The following is a 26,323-nucleotide window of genomic DNA, read 5'->3' as shown; positions in this document are numbered from 1 at the left end:
ACAATATCTCCTCCCTCCTTCAAAAGATCCACGGTTATGCCATCGTCACCTGCAGCGTTACCTATTTTCATGCCTTTGAGAGCCTTTCCAATTTCCTTTCTAGTTACTAATGGGACATCGCAACTTGGGCTTGATTCTGAGTAGTTTCCCCGGTTCTAACGTCGCTAGCATACAGCCTGGTTTACAATCATTCAATTACGTACAATCACGTACAATTACGTACAAAAGTTATTTGTAGTCGTTCCGTACAAGTCTGAATAAAAATAAGGTGACGTGAATTTTTTATGGCGAGATGAAGAATTTTGGGTTTTCTGATCGAGTAGCATTTAAGGGTGTTGATGTGTTCTAGAAAGCGGCGACGATATATCCATCCAGTTTTTGTATGCCTTGCTTTTTTTAATTTTTCGCGTAAGACATAGTTACAGCTTGAATGAAAACACTGACATGCACAATACGCTCTTTTCTTGCTATATGGTTCGCGCGAACTTGAGGAATATTGTTATAGTGTTTCAGTTTCCTATGCAATCGAATATGATTGATTGATTATGGTGTTTAACGCGCCGAAATTACACAGGTTATGAGACGTGGGATCTTTAACGTGCGCCGAAATCTGGAACACACGGGCGTTTTTGCTTTTCGCCTCCATCAGAAAAAGCGGCCGCGACGGCCGGGAATCGAACCCGAGTCCTTGGGTTCAGCAGCACAACGCCTTAGCCACTGAGTCACCGCGGTGGTATGCAATCGAATTTCATGCCTTGGTTTTTTATAGTAAGTACCGGTTACTTGTGACGTTGACGGAGACAAATGTTGTCAGCGTTTTGAAATATCTTCCTCTGTTAATAAATTAGTGATTTATAGCGACGAGTACCCTGGTGATTTGCTCATAATCGAGCTTCAGTTTTATGCACCCTGGGTCTCATCTTTGTATGAAGGAGTGTAATGAACAGTGATTCAAGCCGCCTGTGCGTTTATAGCATATTTATTAAGCTGCAAGCCTTAAATGCCTTATCAAACACGAAAAGTGACTATCGTCGTCGGCGTAAACGCAAACGACACCAAAATGGCCGCCGCTATAAAGAGTAAATAAATTAAAGGACGCATTTGGGCTCGTGTAGGATTTTGACCCGGGCTTTCTGGAACAGGAGCGCAGTGTGCCAAATCGGCACCCTGAAAAGAAAAAAAAAACTAACGTGGCGCGCACGCCGTTACAGGTGAACGTGAGGGTACGTGAGTAGAACGGGTGCGCGCGAAGGAACGCTTTGACCGGGTCTGCTGCGGGTGAGCTGCCGCGGGAATTGCGGCCAGTCTGCCCGTCGGAGCTCTTCGCGTCGAAGACGAAAAAACTGAAGCGAAGAAAGGTACGCAAAACACGATGCAGCAGTGGAAAAGTCTTTGATAATCGCTAGGCTTTCGCTTTCAAAGCACGCAAGCAGACCCAAGTACCCGGGGATTTTTTTAAGAACGAAACAAAAACATCGAAGTCGATTTTGCGGTAAAAAATATTGACATTTCTTTGCAGCGGGTTCCGCCGTAAGCAGATTATATACAGCTTGTTACAGCAGTCGAAAATCGCGGGTACTAATGACGAACAGAGTGGGGGCTACTATCAAATGCCTTCTAAAACAGTTTGCTCCCAGCTGCGAAAAATTCGCCATTTGTATCTGGGACGTAGCACAAAAGCGCTATGTGGAGCAGAAGTGATGGGCCTTGTTATCGTTGTAAAGAAGAGGCGGGGTGTGAAGAAAGAGTCGTAGCACCCAAAATCCAGGAGCAATTCAACAGCTTCTCGCACCTTCTGCGACTGCGTAGAGATAAATGGCGCACGCTTGCAAATTTCTTAGCCTAGACTTTACACGATGCCTGGAATAAAAACAATCATAGTCGTTATATAAATTACGATCAAAAACAAGTGTTACCTGCAGCGCTTACTTCTTATTTTCGCGAGGAAGTAGCTAGAAAATTGCCGGCAAATTACCTTCAGCAGTACCGCACATGGCGCTGGAATATATGCGGACGTGCCGGGGGCAGTGCGAGGAGCTTTCTTTTAATTGGAACACAGCACTGGGCAGTCCCGCAATAGTGAGTCCGTGGATCCAGGGCAAAAAGCAGTCACTAGAAAAAAATGCGGAAGGCTACCTCAACGGCTTCTGGTCACTGGTCTACCGGTGATTTCCGGTCGAGTAGGGGGGAGGGGGGGAAGGGAAGTACGTGTGTGTGTTGGGGGGGAGGGGGGGTGGATAGCTCACCGATCGGCACGCAGCATAGCACACGACGCGCTTTTGCAGTGTTAGGACGGCCGCTCACATTGACAACCTAAATGGCCGCACTGCGCGACGCGGCTGACCCTGCGAGTGGCAACAATGAGGCCTTTGTTCGCGGTCGCGCTCTCCGCGTGACGTGCGACTCGGACAGGCGCGGCCGGCTGCGCCGAATTTGCATGGGCCGAACACTTTGCCAAGTGGGCCGGCACAAGCAGCGCGGGGAGGAACGCCGCCATTGTCGGCCCGCTTTATCTTCTCAGTAGTGTGCGACGCCGTCCCTAACGGATTCCCAGAAACAATGGCCCCGGCAGCCTAATAAGTCGCCCTTTCGGGGAAACGGCGCCGCTGCGCAACTTCCGACTGTGCCACTGGCGTGGGCCTTGTCCGGGGCCCCCGCTGGCGGAAGCCTGCCGAAGACGAGCTTCCCTCCCCCTTTTGGCCAGCGTTGGTGCGCGGGCCTGACCGACCGTCGCATGCCGACACGGACAGAGGAGTTCCGTTCTCTAAACCGAAAAAAAAAAAAAATGTGGAGAAGGGGGCGGAGGGGCGTTGTACTGAAGGAAATAACAAGGCACGCACGGCGCAATAAGCCTTGCTTGGCTGCGTTTCCATGCCGCGTGCCGTGGAATTGTGACATCGCACGATTTGTACTCCAGAGAGCCTCACACGTGACCCAAGTTTGTTGCAGTCTAGTGGCGGATAGTATTACCTAACTGAAGGGCGTGAACCTCTCTGGTCTCGATACTTCGCTCTAGCCCGGTAACGTTCCGGAGAAGGGTCTGAAATTTTTCACGCGCACTCTTTGCCGTAACTATGGCTGCTTCGTGAGAGCGATGCGCGTTTTGATTAACTTCGCCCAAATGAGCTCCAGGAAAAAACAAGCCCCCAAGCGTATCAGCCATTCTCCCCAGGCTTACTTTGCACGACTAGGTTCCCTTTATTTAGTCGGTACTCCTATAACGACACACCACGACAGTTGTAACAGACGTTCTGAAGACATAAGCCATAACATTGCTGACCCTAGTCTCCCATAGCGGGAAAGCGAAGTTGCTCAAGCAAGCCATTACCGAATTGGATTACGGAAGCCAAAAGACGTTTTCTTTTCATCTGCCTACAACTGCCATTGCCTAAAACATCCATAACTCTGCCTTAAATTCTCACCGCCCGCAGTGCATATGATATATATTCGAAGGGGAACAAGATGCATCGCTAACGGTTAACTGCTAACTTAACGGTGGCCGGACTACAACGCGCTGGCGGGAAGAAAAATCGCCTCTGCCAACCAGTGCACCGGCTGCAGGTCCTAAAGTTCGTCAGCCTGAGGCACTTGTTGCGCAGCGGAGGAAGTATCAGGGTATTTATCACCTCGTGTGTGCAGAGGAACCGGCGCTTTGCTCTCTCTGAGCTCTAGAGGATAGATCTTTATCGGTATTTTTTTTTATGTTGTTGTTCTAACGTTAGTTTCCAAGCTCACCACGCCTGTGCACAACGCGCGTACAACAGGCGCCTCGTTCGGCGCTTCGGTTTTCTTCCCACCCGTATACTGCTTGTCGTTGCTGCTTGCCGCTGCTCTCTTTCCCGCTCCTTCGTTCATACAGCGGTGCTTTGCCCGCCAGGAAGGCAGAGGTGGAGTCGTTAGCCCCTACGATTAAGCTCTTGCGCGTGCTTCTGCGCGCTTTTTTCTTCGGGAGAGGGGACATTGCAAAGAGGCCCGCGTAGCCTCATCCAATCTCATGGGCGATGTCTTTACGAAGGAGGGTATCCACGCCCGTAATGACGGGCCCCAGGACGTGCGATTGTAACCGCAAACAGCGTTAGTGCACGTACCCTTCCACGCGTCCTCGCCATTTCGTTCGAGGAGCGGATGAACGTGTATTTCCTACATACTAATAATAATGCCTATCGGGATGTCTCGTTACTCTCCTCGCTCACGAAGCACCAGGCGAAAAAGATCGGTTTAGTTGCGCCAGACTAATTTCCGCCGTCCTACTGGACTGGTGTTGGGTGGAGTGCCGCAGATATATACACGGGTGTATCCGCGCATGCGTGAGCTGTCAGCATCATCTTGGCTGTGCGTCGGAGAAAATGGGAACCCGCAGGAATGAAAGACGCAAAGCTACACGTTAATTGGAATGTCGCAACAAGAAGTCTGCTGTCCTAAATAATCGGCGTCGACCAGTCGTTTAAAAGAAACAGCGTTATTAAAGCTTGGTTCACTTTTTGCACCCCCGCGTTTGCAGACACGGGCTGCATAGTATGGGGGTCATAATTTCTCCCCAAAATTGGTGCCGTACTTGCAACACGCGTTGTATTACGAAACTAGGCGCACGCAATACAGGCTTTTTAAAACTCTACCGTTCAAAAGGGGCATGTTACCATTTTAGATCCCGCCAGCGTAAGACGCGAGGAACGGAAAACGTTCTCAGATCTGAACGCCTGCTTCCGTAATTAAGTCTTACCCGGAACTTAAGGCAGATTGTTTGTGACATCGTCTCCAACCGACGCCTGCAGAGGCGAAGCGCAAAGCAAACGTGGCATATGTCAAATTCCGTTGAGTTCGCAGTTACAGTCCGAGTCTATGCTACATCGCAGTGATTCTGTGCGTTCTGAAGTGGCACTGTAAGCTGATAATGTAATTTATGCTACGCATCCAAACCTATTTAGTCTACCCATTGCGTTAGCATAAGATCGTTGGGACTTCAGAATTGTTAGAGGTGTAGGAATATGCTCCTGGGGAGTTGTACAGACCTGCATCAACAAACATGGCTGCATGCATGGTAGAAATATTTTTGCGTTTTCTGTGAATTGTCGACTTCGCGATGTGCCGGAAACAAATTAACACTGTTTAATTGACTAGAAAGATCCTGCACTGTTCTCAGTTAGGAACTACGCGAAAAGACTGACTTGTGCAATGATGATGTCCCACATGACCTACTTTTTCTAGAGCGCGCCCTGCATGCTTTCATAGTAAATGTGCATGCTGGACACGCACCGTAGACCAACGGTATCCACAAAATCTCTGCTCAGTCAAACGACAATTTATGTAAATGGTGTTCATCAGCAAAATGATTTCCAACCACATTTGTACCTCGTGTTGCTTAAATCCTATGGTTGTCGCATTATTAATAGGCGTACCAGTACCCCCGTTTTAACGATTTACCTAATCACTGTCATCGCGGTGCACTTTGTATTGTGAGTATTATGATTAGGCAATATATTTTTGTAGATATGTCATTCATATACCTGCATTAAATACTGCGATTGGGAAAAAAGACACGTGTCCCAGTTAACGATTGCGTTCCGGGTAAGGCCATAATTCCCCTCAACATGCACTGCATTTGGGGATTCGCTACTCGGATGTCGCTGGTTCGACATTCTGATGTCAGGCCGCCACCATGCGCGGCGGCCTGAATCGATCCGCGGTAGCCATTCTCGCGTACCGCGAATATTTATTGAAAAGAAGAGCGTAAAAAACGCTCAACCGGGCGGCCCTGATTCCCGTCTCGGAATCATCGTAATCAGTGTATTGATTTGCCAGAATGTGTTGCCTATATTAGAACGCAGAAGGGGGTCCAATGTTCAGATATTGCACCGCCTCCTCCTTGCAGCATGGCAGAAGTATTTTTTTTTTATTTCTGCATCCGGCTATGCACCACCACAGTGCCCCTGCGACGGACACGCGACGGACACGCGTGAAGATAGCGACGATGGACGCGTCGCGACGAATACGTGCCCCCCCCCCTGCCCCTCCCACGCTATAACCGAGAGAAAGTACCCTTGTAATAAACTATCGACACATTACATTGTATAAAACGCAAACATTACCCAGCTGAAAAATAAAATCACGACCACATAAGTGTGGACGCTCCAGCAACCAGACCGAGTGAATAAAGTATCAGAAGGAAAGCCTTCGCATGACCATCCCAAAAGCTCCGTCTGCGCCTTCCTGGGTAACTAAGCAGCGCAGTGTTCCCGTTGCCTCATTCATTTGCATCTAAACGAGGTTCTTCCACAAGACATGTGTTGACCATTACAAACTTCCGGATTATGCTTTTAATGGCGCCGGAACGTGACCACGGGAACGATAATTAAAGTCGTCTCGTTGATCGCCTCAACTTCTTGCGGAAATTACTCCAAAAGAACGACAGCGCAAGCACGACGATGAGTGATTAACGGACTTTAAGAAGCGTCGCGTTGCGTATCCTCAGTTGAGGCACACGGTGAAAGCTAATTTCAAAGCGAGACCTCAAAAAATAGAGCCCACTAGAATAGAATACGAAGGCGTATTCGCGCCGACTATTGGCACTTTTCCCATGCGTGCGGCAGAACAAAATATTTATTATTTTCTCTTCGACCCCTGAATCGTCGGTCAGGCGCCTATCGAAATAAATTTGAAACGTTATACGCCTCCGAAAGTTTCAGAGCCGCGTAAAAAATTGCAAACGGTGAATTAGCTTTTCGTTAGTGAAGGATCAATTTTCGGGTACGTGAACAGCCACCACTGCGCTGTGGTCGAGAGAAAAAAAAAAAGGTTTTGGTTGTGCGATCTTTCGTGCACTGCCCAAATGAAGGAGGAAAGTTAGAAAAGGGCAGCGCAGTGTGGTAGGTCCTGGGAACTGAGATAAGTGAACGCCACTCAAGGCGCATTTCGTCATACTTGCGGCTAACCGGGAAACGATTAGGGGTCTCTCATGAATACGCGACGAGGCAGCGCCCATGCGTGCTTGGTGCCCGAATTCGGAACCATTCTAGTAATAGCGGCGCGGAACTTGTTCGCTGTCGTGTACACGTATGATGGATGCCAAAGCCCTGAGTGAGAAGGATGCGAGGTTGAATCGAGATGAGGCTGATTGCCGAATGCCTGTTGCGTATTGTTCTACGGCCTCAGAGACAATCCCGAATAGGCTTTTCCGTCTGCACCCGAGTTCCCAAAGACAGTTCATTACGCTTTGGCTCCCTGCAAGAGTAGCAGTTCCTTGGATGTTACAGAAGTTCTTCGCGATTGTGGCCCCGGCGACGAACATTAAAAAGTCGTAGCATGTCAGAAAACCGCTACCAGTGCGGCACCCAGTACACGGTCGACGCACACCTGAGCGTACGCACAACTTTCGGCCCTTCTGCGCACGCGCCGTTGAACCTGCAGTCACCAAACCCCACCGGTCCTGTGTTCTGCTACGGTGACAATAGATGAAGTTTTTAGCAAGACTGTAAGGGAGGTGAGGTTATAATTTCGTTTTGACGTTCTGTTCATTCCATTCTGAAAAATAGTTGTTAACGGCGTGAATATTTCAGCCAAGTATGTGTTGCCAGCTATGCAGCATCTCAACTCAATTCGTTTCTTGAATAGCGACTAAAATTAAAGAAACTCCACTATAACTTCCTGTGGCAGCTAATAAGATTGACGTCAGTAAATCCATTATTTTGTGGAATTCTTTTGTATGACTGACATCCTCATGTCACGTATCCTCCGTAGCCTCACTACAAATTTCCGTTACGACACAACACAACACATCGTACAGTCGTGTTAAAAAGTGTTAACATCAGGATGCCAGCATCCTCCAAAGCTAAAAAAATTCGGGAAGGGGGTGGGGGTGGGAGATCAGTGATTCCTGCCAGTGAACACTCCGAACACAAATTGTTCCGGAACAATGGCTGAGAAAATAAGCTTGTTATTTATTTGTTATTTATACGTGAGTATTATGGGAACAAAAGCACAGTCCAACATCGAGCAGTTCCTTCGGTGAATGCGGCTGTAGCGCTAAGCAGGAGGCCGCACGCACACGACAGCAGCTGGTAGAGGCAGTCGAACGAGGCAGAAGAAAGGGGGAAGAACAAACGAGAAAGAGATGAAAGAACAGGAACAAAGAGGACTGCGCGTCTCCGTTGGCACCAAGCAAACCGCTCTGCCGAGAGTCTGGCATCCTCACCATCATCAAGTGGGTGCCAGGTAGCCAGGCAACCCCAGTAACCAGCGGGCCCATGGGCTGGCGAGCGAGGCACGTGCAACTCAATCGCCAGCCTCATCCTCAACCCGGGGGCTCAGCCCCGGGCGTTCTCGACATAGCCCCAGAAATGAAAGGCGTCAAATGAAGCAACGTCGCCGATACAGTCTTCTAGCTGCCATCCCCGAAGCTGAAGACCTGCTACTCAAAGGGCAGCATGGGGAGCCGAAGTTTTCTTCAACAAAGCCCGGTCTGGCTACGTACGCCTCGGCAGATGGAAATCGTGCTGTGGCAGTAAGGACGGCAACGAAGCGATCCTGACAGCCCGCCATCCCCACCGCCAATAAGTGCCACGGATGTGCCAGTGAAGTGACTCCTGACGTGCGTCAACTCGGTTGGGAGTGCGAGAATCTCAAGTCGATCCGCGACAATCATCGGCCTGTGTCGGTGGTGTTCATGTACGAAGAGTGGATACGGCTACGAATCGACGCCAGTGAGACGCTTAGCTCACTATGAGAGCTTCGTCTGCAAGGATTTCATAGTCGGCCACACTTTGCCCCCATAGAGTTTTCCCTTTGCCAAATGTCTCGCGCCACCCCAGTCAATAGATTGTTCTACAATTAATACTACTGCGCGTGCCAACCGCGCTGGTGGGTTGTCTATCAGCGGAGACAAGCCCTCGTATTTCTTACCTGGCTAGGCATTCTTTCGCTCAGGAAGCTTCGGAAGCACGTCTTTTTCAGGTACTGGACATCTCGTGATTTAGTACTAAACATTCTGCGGACGGAACGCGGAAGTATACATATATATTGCATGCTGAGCGGCAGCCATATATACGGCGTAATTTCCCGGTCTTGCATCTGCTGCTTTACGAGAGCGGAAGCGCATCCGTCATATCGCCGTCAGAGAAAGGAGGGAAGATCTGAACGACAGTGTTATCAAGCTTATATACTGCAGCACTGTGGTTAATGAGCGGCAGAACGTGCGTGGCATCACTAACAGACAGAGTTCGCCGCAACCGATGCAGATCAAGGGCACTTTATGGACATTGTGTGTACCATAATGTGTGTGACAGGCTGTGGCTTCTCAAGGACGTATTTTCCGTGCTATCGAGTGTAATAAATGAGCTTTAAAATGTATAGGTGGTATTCGTTAAAAAGTTTAGCTGCCAATTTCTTCGCTTGGCAACAATGGAAACGGCCACAGACATGGCCGATGCGCCACGGACATGGCGCGGCTTGGCCCACTGCGCCCGCACGCTGAAGAAAAAAAAAAAAAAAACGCCGGCGTGCGTCGTATGCTCCGTTTCAACCCGATTGTCAACGGGGGTGTCAACAGAGATGTTATTAATCGCACTCACATTAGACTCGAGGCAATGCTGTGCGTTCGGTGAGGTATATAGTTTGTTAACGTGCAACACATGTGCTTAGCACGGACAAGTACCGCCATACCGCGGAGCCCGACGTAACGAGCGACGCCGCACTCACACGGTTGCCTGCATGCGCGCCTCGCCAGTGAATACCAGCAAAGTAACCGCTAAACCGTTTCCGCGATGCCAAACACCTCATTACCGTCCCGCGTTCTTCATATGATTTTTTAAGATTCCGGAAGTTCGGTAAAGAGCCCCCCAAAAGTCAGCAAACGGTGGTTTTTTAAAGCGAGGTTTTATATGGCTCGCGAAATGAAAATCCGGCAGTCCCGTGTACGCAGAAAACTCCTCCAAAGGAACCCCGCGCCCATGCCCCCCCCCCCCCCCCCAAAAAAAAAAAAAAAAAAAAAAAAAAAACAGGTCGGAAAGGAGTTAGAAGTAACGGGAGAGAGATTGGCTGGGTTTACAGATGACGTAGCTACACTTTTGCATACTGCTCGCTCTCGCAGCACAACGCCTGCGCAGCGTGCACAGCTCAAGCGACAACGGCGGGCAGGGGCGACGGCGGTGCGGGCGGAACGGCGTCAGCGTGGCGATGGCAAACGTTGGCCGCATGCTACTTCGAAACGGGTGGGCCACGCGTCATGTATGCAAAACACCGGCCTCACGTCACAGCTTCACTGGTTAACCATCTGTACGGAGTGCGTGGGCGCATTTTTTTTTTTTTTTTGCCCCTTACGAGCACTGCCACCGTGGTCCGTAGTTGAAGCTGTGGCCTCGCGTCCAACAACTGCATGCTTGACTCGTTGAGCTGCCGGAGTGGGCAGTTTTCCCCCGTGCTATGTCCCAACTAGTTTCCGCAAGCTTCTTATCTATTCCAGTCATGCCATTTGATATTTCGTCACGTGACGCACCACTAAAAGGGAGCCGCGTAACTATTCAACATGAAAGCAGACCTCTATTCCCAGTTCACTTACACGACGAAAAAAAGTGCATTGTGCGCATAGCAAAGCACAACGGATGATCCAAGCCACAATTTCTGTACCCGCACCCGACAAGGGCAGCGCTTGTTTTCCTCGCGACGCCTTTGTCTCGGCGCCCAGATCAGACGCGGCAGAAACGCGCGTGTTCAGAGTGCTTGAGAGGGCGACGTGATTTCGGAGATTACTTTGATACAGTACTCCCTGTCGTAAATGTAATTACGTTCGCATAAGCGTCTGCGGAGGTCTTTCTTCTTAGAACCGACCTCAGGCAATTATTTACACATAAACTTTAATCGTGATAAATGACTTCACACAACGGTTACCGAGAGAGGGAAAAAACGCACAAATCAGAGTTTTGAAGCCTGCAGAGGACGGCAAAGAACACTGTCGTCTGTGAAAAGGAAAAGCCGCATGTAACACATTGTCCGGGAGTACTCAGAAGGGCTGTGATTTTATCGCATGCTTTGTTCCAGCGAGAAATCTCTCTTACGTGAGTATGTAAAAGAATCTTTCCGCAGCAATTTATTTTACTCCCGGAACCTGTTGTGGCGGCGTTATCGGCTCTGGGTCAAAAAGCGTTCAAGACTGTTGAGGCGTTGTACTATCGCACACGGGGGCCGCCGGTTCGATTCCCTGTAGCGGAAGTTGTACCTCTTAATTGATTAAGCATTTCTATGCAGACTCAACGAAAAAACCTGTCTGTCCGTTTGTAACGCGTGATGTGTCCCACTTTTCATATTTTCGTATAAGACTGACTACATTGCCGCATGAAAGAGTGTCTTCCCAGAAATGCGTTTAAGTGTGGTGCTGTGTTGAAACCGAATTTAAGAGAGAGCTGATAGCAGAGCGGCCTAATTAAGCATGACTCCGTAAATGCTTATTCGGGAAGTTTCTGCAATCGTTTTTTTTTTTTTTTTTGTACGACAGAATGTGATACACGATGGCTGGCTCTTTGTAGGTACATGCGTATCCGTTTAGAGTTCACTCCACCACACGTAATTCCGTCATTCCGTTTCTGCTCGTCCCTGAGGATAACCCACACGTGGGGAGGGGCCCTTTCCCAACCGGCCCAGAGCACACCTCTAAAACACCCCGTAAAACCTCAGTGCCGCTCTTAGTCTGCTCGCGATAGTATTGCTGATAACTCCAGATGAGTACGACTCCTGTAGCCTACCTATCAGCTCACCACCACTGGGAGTTCAAAGTTGCAAAGGTAGCAGCAAAATTCTGCTCCGCGTGCTCTTTCCTATAATGCTTTGGAAGAGAGCTTCTTTCATAACAGTGTATAAAGGCTATGTATGTAGTATGTATGTATATAGTATGTATGTATGTATGTATGTATGTATGTATGTATGTATGTATGTATGTATGTATGTATGTATGTATGTATGTATGTATGTATGTATGTATGTATGTATGTATGTATGTATGTATGTATGTATGTATGTATGTATGTGAGGGGGGGGGACAGAGAGAATAGTCTTTAATGATGCTGGACGTTGCATCCGCCGGCGTTGCTAGATAACATACAAGCCTGTCTTTTATATAGCGGACGTGTTTTGACCAAGTCAGAGACCTGTCAAATGTCACACCCGTATGTATGTATGTATGCATGTATGCATGTATGCATGTATGTATGTATGTATTTATGTATGCATGTATGTATGGATGTATGCATGTATGTATGGATATATGCATGTATGTATGTATGTATGGATCGATGGATGGATGGATGGATGGATGGATGGATGGATGGATGGATGGATGGATGGATGGATGGATGGATATATGTAGTATGCGTCAACCAATTCTAATTAAAATTTTACAGGTCGAAGCTGCACCTGAGCTACTAAACGGTGTATGTACGCGTGCATGCATGCATTATGTATGTATCTATAACGGGAACCACAGCCCACCTCTACACCCTGCATGTTGGCCGGACGCTGCAGCGTATGAGACAGATGAGGCAGCTTCCACTATTTGTGCGAAAAGAAATTCTTAATTTGACTTTTGCTCATTGCCAGCGTTTTCAATACTCTGTTAATGATGTTACTTTGACTCGCATTTTAACGACGACTGGTCTTGGTGTGCTCTTTGACAGCCAGCTGACTTTTACACCGCATGTTAGATCCATTAAACAGCGAGCTCTCCGCGGTCTGGGCAGAGTGTGCAGGATGTCGAAAGAGTTTCGTTGTTCAACACACTTCCTACAATTCTACTCCACTGTGTGTCGTCCCTTGCTCGAATATGCCTCGGTTGTGTGGAAAGACACGTGCAGATCTAACAGAGTGGCTATTGATAGAGTGGAAAATAAGTTCCTGTCGATACTTAGACATCGCTTCCCTCGCGAGTATCACCGTCTTGAATCATGACCACGGTACTTGTGAGTGCTGCCTGATCTAAAGGATAGGTGCGATACAGTTGATTTATTATTCCTTTTTAAACTAATACATGGGCAAATTAACAGTGTTGATCTTCTTTCTGCGCAACATCTAACAGTTCCTCTAAAAACCACGAGAAAATGTCATCCTTTTCGTACTCTCAGCGCCTGTACCAGACACTGTCCGCTGTTCCGGCTGCAGAGCACATGTAACCTCTATTCTGCTGACATAGATATTTTTAACAGCTCGCACCATCACTTCAGTTCAGGCATTAGCAGAACTATCACTCAATTAGGCAATCGCATATATTGTCCTTCATACCAGCGTACTGTATAGTCCACTCTTCCGTAGCAATCAATTCATCTTTTTGCTTTTAGTTTGATGCTTGTTAGGCTGCCTTCTTCTTGCAAAATATGCTGCCCATAGAATTTTAGTTTGTTCTTGTTAAGGATTTATGTTACAAGTTTACATGTCTGTCCGTGTCATAGAGATGTTCATTTTAATCTGTGGGCTGCCTATCTGTTCCGTTGTGTCACGTCAGCATTGTTTGTGTTCATTAGGTGTAAAGTGTATATCATCCAACGTTTTGTAGTGCTTTCTACTTATACGTTGTTCATTTACAGTGCCAAAATTTGTTTTACTTTTATATTTTTTCTTATGTCGTCCATATACTTGTAAAAGTTCTGTTTTACTTGTTATCTTTCTTTATCGTCTGCACTTAATCTTGACGTGGCTTGTCTTCGCTTACCCTGCAAGTATCCCTCTGTGCGCCAGTACGAAGGCTTCAAGGCTGTTCCTAAGCACAATAAACAAACATGATTGATCGATTGATGATTGATTATTGTTGTTGTTGTTGAAATGGGAACCAAGCGGTTTGTGCACAAAAACGAGACTTCTTGCGGTTAATACTCCGGCCGTGAGCGTGAGGCTCTATATTTAAAAAAATAACAAATAAACTAACTGCGGGCATTTTGCGACAGTTTTAAGTCTGCGTGTATACATTACCAAACCAAAGGCAATAAGAGGCTGCGGGCGTGCCTCCGCGAAGGCCCCGGTGAAGCCGGCTGCCGACAAGGGTGCAATCAGGTAGCCGCCCAGCGCGCGCATTACAATCGCCCCGAACGCTCGCTTCCGAGTTGCCACGCTCGGCGTCGGCCCGTGAGAACAATGCATCCGGGCCAGTTATCGGGGCTTTGGGGCACGATTGGCTGTATGGAAATTGAGCCGCTTTGTGCGTGCCCGCTGGGCAGCCTGTCCCTGATGCGAGCCGCGATCGGTTTTAGGCTATGCCGGCCGCGTTTCACGGGGGCGCATACAGGCATTATTCTGGCACGCCGTATTCCAAGGCAAAGTACGCTTTCTAGCTCCCGTGGCATCGCCCAGTCCCTTTCTCGCGTGGCCGAATTTATGCGCTCCACAGAAGGCCCGGGTTTTCGAACCACGCTCTCGTCAGGAACGCGGGACTGGGCGAGAGCGTGACGGTGCCGCCGCGGAGCCTTGAGCCGGCGCCGGATTGACACCGGCACGAATTACGGCGCGCACATGGGCGTGAGCATTGTAGTCCGATGCCCGGACGAGAGCGCGGCTGTCCGAGGCGCGCAAACGAGCCTCGAGGGTGCGGCACCCCGCCGTGCGTCCCGGAGTCGTGCAGCAACGTGCGCTCTAATCGCCACCTTCAGAGCGCTGCCTGCGCTGCTTTCGAAACAAGGCGCTGTTTGCACAAGCGCCGGAGAGAAAAGCGAATGTGCTCGCTTTTCAGACACGAGTTATTTGCCTCGACGAACAGCTGGGCGCACTGCGCGTCCCTTTTTCAAAAAGGGCGCGCTGCCCACGACGAAAAGAAATTTTAAAGCCCACACACGGAGCACCCGTGGGACACTTGTAATCGACCTGTCAGCACGTCACTCAACGGCGAGCTCCTTGTGTATAGGCGCAAAAGAAGACAGGCGCTCGGGGTGGGGGAGGCGAACGCAAATGCATGGCGCGGAGCTGAGGGTGGCGGACAGAGGTCGCCTGAACAATCACATTCCGAACCGGTTCGATACGGCGCGTCAAATATAAAACATTACGCATAAATCCAGAAAGAGAGAAGGGCGCTGTTTTAGCGATGTCGTAACGCGCCTCGATTGTTTTAAGATTGATTGATTGATTGATTGATTGATTGATTGATTGATTGATTGATTGATTGATTGATTGATTGATTGATTGATTGATTGATTGATTAAAACGTTTATTGAAATACAGGGGATGGGGAAGGAGGGAGAAAAGAGAATGAGCTGCGGGTGACCATCCTAGTCCGGTAGGCCGCGTGCCTTCGCAGCCGTCCTGGCCCGAGAGATCTCTTAAAACAATCAAGCAGCAGACGCCTTGATTGTTTTAAGAGCAAAATAAATTTGATTACCCTGCGGAGTGAACTAGTAATGACGCAGGGCCCCAGCGCATAAATCCGGCGTCCGTAATTATTAAATATGAGCATCTACATGTATCTAACATAAATTAACGCACCGCCGACACTCTCGCAGTCGACGACCGGCTTTTCGGTCCTGCGAAAAATGTCCCCTTAATCGAGCAGTCCAAAAAATCGTCAATTTTCAAACTGGTCGATGACCATGCATATACTTTGAACTATAGTGTTCCAGTCGCGACATTTTTTTCGTCAAGGTACAAATATACCAGACAGTTCATTTCGCCACCCTACTCATTGATTGATTGTAGGGTTTAACGCACCGACGCAACGCAGGCGATGAGGCACACCGTAGTGGAGGGCTCCGGATTAATTTCGACCACCTGGGGATCTTTAACGTGCGCCGAAATCTCGTGCACACGGGCGTTTTTTGCTTTTTGCCTCCATCAGAAAAGCGGCCTCCGCGGCCGGGTATCGAACCCGCGACCTCGAGCTCAGCAGCGCAAGGCCTTAGCCACTGAGCCACCGCGGCGGGTCGCCACCCTACTGCAGCAATAGTTAGCATTTGATCCATGCACCAAACTTTGGCAGATGAATAACCAACCGACGCCCGACAGTTCGTAGGCGCAATAATCGCTAATGTTGGTTCATCGCGGGCTCTAACAGGCTTCCAAAAGACGCATACGAATGGCGCCGGGCATCTGGCGACGTTTCAGTCCCAGTGTCTTCCACGTAATTCACATTATGGAGCTCGTTATTGTCGAGGTTTTTTTTTTTATTTCGTGAGCAATAGATGGGCACGTGGGCGAAAATTTGCACCATTGATGCGTGGACAGACCGACGGAAGAACAGAGAACAAAAAGGGCGCGTGCGGAGAGGAGTGACGCCAAACCGAGCCCCGAGCCATAAAGAATATGCGGCATTGGCGGAGGTGGCGCTGCGTTGGCTGCCTGACGCGTCCAATCACCACTTGTACACGCTGCAAAATGTGAACTCCAAGAAGTCCCCGTTGGGCGTCTTCCCCGCGAGGCTCCAGAATGATCAATCGAAGTGGGCTGGTGTGCGAATTCGGCGAATGACGTGGCCGAGCATGCACCTGCGCAGGTATATTGCGCAATGCAAAAAGTCATTCGCGCCGTGCGTGTTGTCCCTGCGCACATGCACTGTTTTAGTCAAATCATATGTTGAGCTTCGTCATTCACCGAATTTGAACACTTGGTCCCTTCAATTGGACATACTAGTACTGGAGCACTGGGGTGCTCCAGTACGTCCGAAGCGCAATGGGGGGGGGGGGGGGGGGGGGATGGGAATGATGGCGACGAAATGCCGATGCTTGTGAACAACTAAAGCAGCGACAAGCAGCCAATGCCGTTGCTAAAGCAAGGAAATAGGACGGTTAGGACGCAAAACACGCCTGGCACTGCGTGCGAGGGGAGTTGGGGGAAGCCGTTTTACGGGTTTTTGAAGACGAAGCAAGGCGTGCACATCGGGCCAAGCTTCGAGCTCACGAGGGAGGGGGATGAAGTGCTTAAGCATCTTTGAAAATGCGCCAGGATCTTTAAAGGGACCCTGCAGCACTTTCGATAAACGCTTTCACTCTTTCCTTCGCGTCTGGAAGCACTGCGAAAGCTGCAGTTATCGCCTGCACGGGGAGCGGCACTGCGTGATTTGCTCGTCGCACCAGATACGCCTTCCGTTTCTGCTGTGTTTCTGTGGCTTTATTTTTAAAGTTGCTATCGAAAAGCGCTTATTGCTTCAACTGAAGGAGAGCCGATCAACAGCCGCTACATGGCCTCAGTCACGTAATTCGGGCCGTCAAAGAAGGTCAAGACCGGGAAAGAGAGAAAAATCTTTGAAAAATCTTTTCAAAGTTATCTGGTGAGCATAGAGCAGTAATTTTTGACTAAGGTACTTCGCGACCCTCTAATCTAAGTACTGAAAGTGTTGATTGATTACGTACTGCAAGCATGTAAGATTTCGAAAAAAAAGTTGAGAAAGGCGTCGCAGAGATCCTTTCGAATACGCCATTGTGCAGTCTTAAAGATCTACCAATACGCCTTCCATTCTTTCTTTTTTCCTTTTGCGACAATATTGGTTACAGTGGTAAAATTTAAAAAAATGGTGATTCTACACTTTATACATCCTATTTAGCTTTGAAACATTTTCAAACGGTCGGGGTACTTCAATGCGATCATACATGTTCAAGCACGACAAAATCTCTTTTGCCACATACCTAAAGGGGATTGGCAGCGTCTTCATAATACAGCTGACAAAATGAATTTGCCAATCAGCTTTAATTTTGCAATAATTTCCACCAACAATAACTTCGTCTGACGCCGAAGTTCGCTGCATCCTTCTGTGGTCACCTCTGAATTTTTTTTGATTGACTGGTGACAAGACTAGATGACGGAAGCCACTATTACACATTTGCTGCAGCGAATCAAAAAGTAATATTCCTCGAACAAGGTTTGGAAACCATCTGACACCCGATAAGTATTATGTGGGTTTTTAATCGCTCTTCGTACTCTTCACTGAACCTCGTCGCGAACGACAAATAGGACGGTCAAATAGCAAATAGGACAAATAGCAAATTAAACCTTTTGGTATTTTCTAGTAGTCGCACGCGTCCGCGGGCCGAAAACAGGAAACCATAATTTGCCGCTTAACCTGATTCGGGTGAGCAAAACTGACAATATAAAGATAATTCTTTCCTTCATTATATACTGAACACCTTTAACCTTGCAATGCATTCTTATTTAGCTTGCTTTATTGCATTGCTTTGCTTAACTGGAGACGGATGTTCATTCTAACGAGCACAAATTGCAGGCTGCTTCTTTCACTTCGGCCATATCCCTTTTTGCTTCGCATATTTGCCAGTAAATTGCAACGAACTGTCGGTAATTAGATAGACGGGCAGGTACAACTAAATTTTCAGAGCGAACGCTGTATTACGCTCTCTTTCAAAGTCATTCATCGCGTCGTATGTGACCTTCAGCCCCGGCTTTCCAGCCGCGCCTTTCTTATCGCTTCGCTCGCTCGGAACCTGGCTGCATGCGGTACCACGTGACTAGGCGAGGGTGAAACGGCTGCTTCGCCTGCGCTGGGTCGCTCAGCGCCGGCTGGGCCATCTGTGCGTGCGCTTCAGGGCAGGGAACCACTACATAGGCCAGGGCGTAACGGCCGCTTCGCCGGCGCTTGGTTCATCCTCAGTCTCGCCATCGGTGGTGCGCCGGCTGGGCTGCCTTCAGCACAAGCGAAAGGATGAATCCAGTCATCCAATCCAAAGGATGAATCCAATCCAATCTCAAGCAAAGGCAACCTTTCACGAAACTGTGCGTGCATAGTCTTTGCTTTTTCGCTCGTGATAAATAGGTTTAAAAGTGTTGAACGTGAGCCATTTTCCAGACACTTTATATCGGCCGGTGGGGCTGACACCGGCTGGGGTTCAACATTCTTGGGCTTATACTGTGGCCTAAACAATATGTAAGTTGGCTTATACATTGACATTTATTGCCTATTCTATTTAATTGACTCCATCCTTACCCATGGCTCTGCCTGCATCGCTATTGAGAAAAACAAAAAACAGCGGAGCACACACGCAAAAAAAAGAAATAATAAAGAACCAGGAGCTGTGCGGCGGTTTTTTAATGCATTGCTTGGTAGTCAGCATAAAAGAGCTTTGGAGACATGAAATGACGTACATAATTATTAAGCGCGAGCGCTTAATAATTAATGTTGAATAATACTCTGTCAATTCGGTTCTATTGCACCGCTCATGTTTCCGGGTAAGAGATAGGTGGTATCAGCCATAGTTGCAACTGAAACGTGCCCTGAGCTCGAGGAAAAAGCGTACAAAACGAGAGAAATCATGAATCATTGCACTCAGTGAAGCGACGTTGTTTAGCATACGACACACTGGGGTGAAACAGAATTCTGAACTAAGGTACTAATTCTGACAAGTAAATGAAACTCGAAGTAATGATTGAGTCGTCGCAGCGGTCACTTGCCATACAATTTTTGTTTGAAAAGTTTCGATAAAACAAGAGTTACAGCCGTTTTCTGAAATCATACTCCTCCCGTAGATGTTCGTGTATCGACAACATTTGGTAATACTGTAACATTTACAACTTCACTGTTGACTAAACAAACTAACTAAACGTGACAAGTAAATTAAACTCGGGATGATTATAGAGTCCTTAGTGACCAGTCACCATACAATTGTTTTTGGGCAAGGTTATACAAAACAAGAGTTACAGCCGTTTGCTTCTAAACATTCGCGATAAAGTGAGCTTGGCCGCAAGACGTGTTTGCTCGCTCGCAGGAAAATTGCACGAAACCCCATCCACATAACGCTTCGCTTTAAAAATAACAAATTTGTGTCCAGGTGAATAAAAAGCGCTCATAAATAATAATGCCAGGAGAGAAAAAAACTGCGGAGGGGGCACAGCATAAAGAATGAACAAGGACACTGGATGTACACCCGGCGTCAATATAAGCCGGGGCACGCGAGCGCGTGGCAAAATGCATCGCCGCGACATCTGACGTTGCACATCTGGTGTCGAGACACCGATGTGCGCGTGCGCGTCCAACCACGCTCGCTAGCCTGTCTTTTCATTCACTTCAAACGACAACGCTTGTCACATTCAGCGCTTGGCGCCAGGGACCACTTTCTTTGGTCAACCCGTCTTGCTCGCACATGCTTCAGCTGCCTAGGGCGAGGGTGAAGATGCGTTGCTCGCTCTGCGCTGCTCTGACAAAGGATACATGGCAACGGGACTGCTATCTTCAAAGATTCAAAGATTTTATTTCCTCTGAAGTACGAGGAGGCAGGCTGGGACTAAAGGCTACAAAGCCTGACAGAGACCCCAGCCCCCTTTGGTACAGTACAATGATGAGGCAAAAGTTTTAAATACTGCATTCTTTTTTACAGGAAAGCTGTCTATGGCTAGGATCCAGCAGATCGTCTCCGGTAATAGAGCGATGTAGACAAGAATGTTGACAAGATGTAGACAAGAACTGCGTCTTAGGCCGGGTTCAGAGTGTTGTCGCAACTGTAGTAATACCTTTAAATAATGACGTCAATTGACGTCTCAGCCAAGCGAACTGTGTGAAACGCCGTTTTTTTTACGTCCATAGCGCACTATACGGCAGTTACGTATTTATTCTGAACATCGCATTAAGGGAACGCACATCATTGTCGCGCGAACGCCCCCCTCACGTTTTCTCCAAGCGTCGAGCGCCTCGTGCGGGCACAGCATACTGCCCCTTCCCTTCCCCCCCCCCCCCCCGCACACTTTCGGAGCGCGCTGGCTCGCGCCACCACGGCGAACCTACTCCCCTCCCAATTTCGCGACATTCTCCTCCTTTGCTTTCCTTCACTCGTCGGTCTTCCCATCGTACGCTCGGTCACGACGACACCGACGCAGCTGAGCCCAGAGAAGGACGCCAAAGGGCTGTTCCCTAAAATGTCTTCCCAGCAATTCCTTTGTGTTAAAAGGTGAAGCAGACATTAAGGGAATCGTTGTAAGCTTGATCTCTGTAAGATGGCTTTCCCACATCGACTGTTGAAGAGTGAATCACGTGAATCTTCGCAGGGAATACCATCACAGAAAGTGGCTCTAACGCTTGCTTCATTGGAACTATACCGAAACAAATTATAAGACAATTAGCCGTTAAGACGAATCTAACACAAAGCTGGGTTTTATATAGTTTTCAAAATTACATGGTTCACAGTGAAATTGTAAATATTGTGGAATTCTCGTCCGCTGTCTGTACATATAGGATTCTACGGGAGGGAAACGGACAGCCCCATGTTTGTCCACCGGAAGAAAACTATAATTCATCAAGTTCATTCAGTCAATTAACAGGGAACTATGCTCAATCGCAAATTACAAACAAACGTGTTTTGCTTCGTGCACCCCTTGGACTACGACACAGTTAAAGCTCACGTTGAGGCTCGGCACCGCAGCTTTGATGGTCATCCTTCTTCCCAGAGTGGAAGGGCACTGAATTTTTTTGTGAATTTTTTGTCAAACCCAGGACCACGCCGAACTCTTTTCCGGTTTCCCCTTCTTTAATTGTTTCAGAACGTGTGCAAGGTGAAGTCTCATAACACCTTCATAAAATAGATTATTTTTAACGCTTCATTTTGTATTCTGTTTTGTGTGCTCATTCTTAGTTAACAACCAATCGCATGTTTTACGAAAAAAATATTAAAACTCGTTCCACCGATTGTGATTGATATCTACGGAACCAGCGTGGAGCCACAGTTACAACCGTTTTTTTCAATACATGGCAATATCTCTCCGTAGATTGCATTATAATGACAACAAACGAATCCTCCAACGTTTACAACTTCACTACCTAATTACGACAAGTAAACGAAACTCGGCATAGCGGTATAATCGTCCGATCAGCATAGTTTCATAGAACTGGTTTTTGGATACATTTATTAACACATGAGCTAAAGCCATTTTCTTTAATCATACTCTCTCCGTAGATTTCCATGCTTCGCTGTGTAACAGGCAGTGTCGGAAGGCCAGCTTGCAAAGACCAAGCTTCCGCCGATCTTCATAAAGGCGGCTTTACCTGTAAACACAAACGCATTGCTGGGAACTCCGAAGGGAGCGTAAAACGATACAAGGACAGGCGGCTGTAGTCAAGCCCAGCCCAAGAACAGCGTCGCTGTTGGAAATACCGAAGTGGGAGAGCATATGTGGGACACAATTTTGTCACCGCGAGACGGGCAAGATTAGTTATCTGTCATAGCAGGGCAGGGCGAGCAACGCATTTTCACTCTCACCCTCGGCCGCTGAAGCGTGTACGAGCAAGACATGTTCAGCAAAGAAAGTGACCCCTGGCGCCAAGCTCTGAATGTGGCCAGCGCTACCGATTGAAGCGAAGTAAAAGACAGGCTATCGAGCGTGGTTGGACGCGCACGCGCACATCGATGTCTCGACACCAGAAGTGCAACGTCAGATGTCGCGGCAACGCATTTTGCCACGCGCTCGCGTGCCCCGGCTTATTTTGACGCGGGGTGTACATAATGGGGCCCCGTGAAATTCAATGTTAAAAAAATTTTGGATGACCATTTACACAGTACTTTCCGATTTCTTTTTGATTCGCTTACAGCTCCTCGCTTGACAAATAACAAAACCTGGCAAATTGAAGTTATTTTACACTATTTTACATATTTACAGTGATTTGAAATTATTTCCCCTAAAGTATTTTTTTTCCCGAAACAGATTGCTGTTAATAGCATAAAACAGCATCCGCTAAAAAATTAATGAGAGGGAAAAGGGGGGGGGGATTTTGGGAACATCATGATCGTTTGTGCAAGTCAGGATGCAAGAATCAAGTGCTATAAGGTTTTATATGACTATCAGGTCACGTGCTTAGCCTTAAGACTCTGCATGTGCTGAGCGCTTTTGCAGCGCAACAGCGTGCTGAAATACCGTCGGTATGTATAGGTATAACATCCGAATAAAACATACGAAATAAGCGGATAACACTATTAAACGGTATTGTAGTTGAAGAAGCCTATAAACACTGCCTTTTTTAACGTGGCCTGTCATGCAAGATATGATATTTCCACGCGCACGTGAGTTTTCAGCAGGCCTACCGTTTAGTGTCCAGTGCTTAAGGCGGCATTCCGGCGCTAACGTACAGTGCCTCTGCTTTTTCAATACTGATCGGCACGCGTGCGTGACATTGCGGGCAGTGTTCACTAAACTGCTCTGCCTGTGCCGAGTGGTGACACAATTTCTCCTATTCCCGGTCAAAAGCCATGGCCATTGTCTTGGCTTTCACTGATGTTTGGTGGGAAACGTACGTATCCACATGCAATATACACTGTAGATGTGCGCTAACATTCTTCTAGTTTTTTTTTTCTTATTTTAGCGCAAGTAGGCTCCGCATTTCCGTTTATGTGCCCCCTTGCTGAATTTCATACAGCATAGCATGTTCGTAAAATTATCCATCCTCCATGAAAAACGAAGAAGCCTATGAAAATAACCGCTACCCACTACCAAGCCACGTGTGAGAAAATTCGTACAATTCATGATTCGCATAGAAACAAAGTATGTGCGTACAAATTTCAAATTTACTTAATTCCCAGTTCTCTCTCTTTTTTTTTTTTCTTCTCAAAAGAGTTGCTCACGCAAATCAACAACCAAATTTCAAAAATTTTGGTCTTTTACGCACCGAAGCGACACCTGGGCTATGAGGCGTGGCGTAGTGGAAGGCTCAGGATTAGTTTAGTTCCCCGGTGATCTTAAAAGTTCGCCGAAATCTCGACACACCGGCGTTTTCAGTTTTTGCCTCCACCAGAAACACAGCCGCCGCGGCTGAGATCGAATCAGTGTGGTTAGGCTCCGCAGTAAAACGCCTTAATCACTGAGTTACCGTGGCTAAAGCTAGAGCCACTAAATGCTCTAGCTAAAGCCAATCAATAATAGAAAAAAAACTTGCCAGGTCATTCTCCAGCAATTAGACTGGTAGACAAGGCTCCACCCCGAAACAAAAAATGTGAGGCGGCCGAGAAAGAAACTGCCTCTCGACCACGGATTGATCCTGAGCCCTGACTAGCAGTCAGAGGCAGGACTCGAGATCACTCCGCAATTTCGGTGCGTGAAAAGAACGAAGCACAACTTATCGAGCTTCGACTTCACCGGCAACGGCGGGCTCACCTTTGGATTCATGGCGTTCCGTGGACAAGGGCAGCGAGGTAATCCGGAACCGGCGGGTGCGGCGGGATGCGGAGCGACTCTCGAGATCGCGCGGAACGACGCGGCACTTGGTGAGACTCTGGCACACACATACACACGCGACTCCCTTTCCGGTAAACTTTTATATATACCCCGGTAGCAAGCGCTGCTGGCTGCCCGCGTCGGACTCAGCTCGGGACTGAAAGAGGGAAAGTCTCTTGTGCGAACCTTTTCTCTCTTTTTTTTTCCTCACCGAAAAACAAAGACAAAAGAAAAAACCACAACAAAGCCTGCGTCAGCCGTGACGTCACGCTTTTCTCGCTTTCTCTGTGGCGAGCGTCGCGCGGACTGCTCCGCCGGTCGGCGGGAAGAGGTTCGGGCGAGGGCTAGATGTAGGTCGTCATCCCGGTAGCCATGTGCTCCGCAGTGGAGCGCCGTGCAGCGAGGGAAGCCCTTTCGCGGCGACCGGAGAAAGTGCTTCCACGCCCTCGAGACTTTCTCCGTCGGCCACACCTGATGCGGCCGCTACCGACGGAGCCGCGACGTATCGCCGGTTTTCTTGGCACCGGCAGCGCACCTCAGTGACCCTCCGGTTTTTCGAGTCTTATCGTTTCAATTTGCCGCGTCTCTCCTGTCGGGGTACAGAAAGTTGAGGCTCGGGCGCCAAACGAGCCCCCCTTTAATTCGCAGTCACACCTAGGTGTTGCCCCGTTCACTTCGAGATCCCACAGGTCCGCTCGGCGTGATGGATGGCTGGGAACGAGACCGGGTCGCAGATCAAATAGTCCTATGCAAAGGTCAACCCGTGGGCGAAGCCCCCCCTCTCCGCCCGCGTGGCAGACAGCTGTCATATTGACAACCAATAAACTGCGCGAACCACCACGCTGCCCCTTTCTGTTTCTGCGGGGCTTGGCACGTCGCTTGCGCAACACATCAATAACTTGTCTTGCACTCGCGGAAGCTGCGCGAAATTGTTTGCGTACACGAGCATTAGAAAAGGTTCATGTAATTTGTATATAATTTCGATATCTCATTTCTTCTTCTGTAAAGACACACTTATATAATCCAAAAAGCAACTCTAAACAGCTCTAAACCAGAGCTTTTTCGTGTCCCCTGGTATTGAACGAGCGCGTCTACCCACTCCTTATAGGATGGCTGTTAAGCTATAGGAATCAGAATGCTCGTTCCAGGGTGGTTGCTTCCGAAATGGTTAAGTGTGAGAAGCGAGAAATCCGCTGAACAGCAGCGCGCTTCTGTACACGGAAAAGCTGGCAAAGGAATTGTTATGAAGCAGAGGCGAACGAACGCAGGGAGGGGGGGGGGGGGGCAAGAAGGGACCGAGGTTTTCGATTCCGGAGGAGGGGAGGCGAGGAAAAGGACGAGGCCAGCAGCTCTGCCTGTCATCAGATAATGACCACCAGTAATTAAACATAGGCGGCTTGAACGTACGTTCTTACATCGACGATGAGTCATTTTGCAATTTCACCCGGGGGGGGGGGGGGGACGCAGAAAGCCATGAAAAAGTTACGTACTGCACGGCATCATCCTGAAGTTTCTTTTTTTTATATTTTTAATTTGAATCAATTCCTCGCTTAGCTGTTCGATATTTCTTGGTTTGTTGTCGTTTTTACCTTTTCCTTCTTACACGTTCTCTCTCTCTCTCTCCATTTGGCACCCCTCCCCCTCACCTCCCCCTCCCCGAATTGAAGTCCTGCAGTTCGCATGCAGTGACCACGAGTAAACGTACTTAGGTTTCGGGCGCTATTTCCGTGGAGATGCCAGCATTGCTGCAACCAAAAGAATACATTTCCTTTCTCCTTTTCCTTCTCCCCCCCCCCCCCCCCTTTCTTCCGCTTCCCAGGCATCCGCTGATTCCACACGCACACACATGCGCGCCCCAGCCGAGGCGCCTGTGTGGGCGCCTCGAAGACGAAGACAGTGGCGCAATATTAGTAGTCGTCGCCTTGATTTCAGTGGTGGAAGCCAGTGCAGAATTTTAAATCCAGAATTTCAGTTTCAGCAACGCTTAAGGAAGAAAAACACGCCACTTCACCAATTCTCTTTCTGCAGGAAGAATGAAGGTGGAATGGAAAAGCGCGGTCACGTAACGGCGTGGACCGTTCGATAATCTACCGTGACGTCTAGACTTTCTTTAAATCTGATTATGTATTTCTTTATAGCTTGAAGAGAAACAGAACGGAATGGCGAACGGTGACAGTGGGCTGCAGCTCATGTGTAGATGGGCTAAATCTGAAAATCTACGATGTGCTCACTGTCG

The 26,323-nt window shown here is 48.3% G+C and overlaps 1 protein-coding gene across 1 annotated transcript in view; it reads right to left on the bottom strand.

Annotated features, from left to right (window-relative positions):
- Positions 1 to 24,172, bottom strand: part of LOC144155259 (uncharacterized) — a 38,914-nt gene extending 14,742 nt beyond the window's left edge. The window contains exon 1 of the mRNA XM_077686587.1: positions 24,028 to 24,172. Within this exon, the coding sequence (XP_077542713.1) occupies positions 24,028 to 24,039 (12 nt within the window). The 5' untranslated portion in view covers positions 24,040 to 24,172. The remainder of the gene's footprint in view (positions 1 to 24,027) is intronic.
- Between the last annotated feature and the right edge of the window lie 2,151 nt (positions 24,173 to 26,323).

Source organism: Haemaphysalis longicornis, unplaced genomic scaffold, assembly GCF_048455015.1.
Source record: "Haemaphysalis longicornis isolate Haplotype H1 unplaced genomic scaffold, Haemaphysalis longicornis Haplotype H1 scaffold_1, whole genome shotgun sequence".
NCBI lineage: Eukaryota > Metazoa > Arthropoda > Arachnida > Ixodida > Ixodidae > Haemaphysalis > Haemaphysalis longicornis.
The sequence above is the reverse complement of the archived record's forward strand: the minus strand, read 5'-3'. Positions and strand labels throughout refer to the sequence as shown.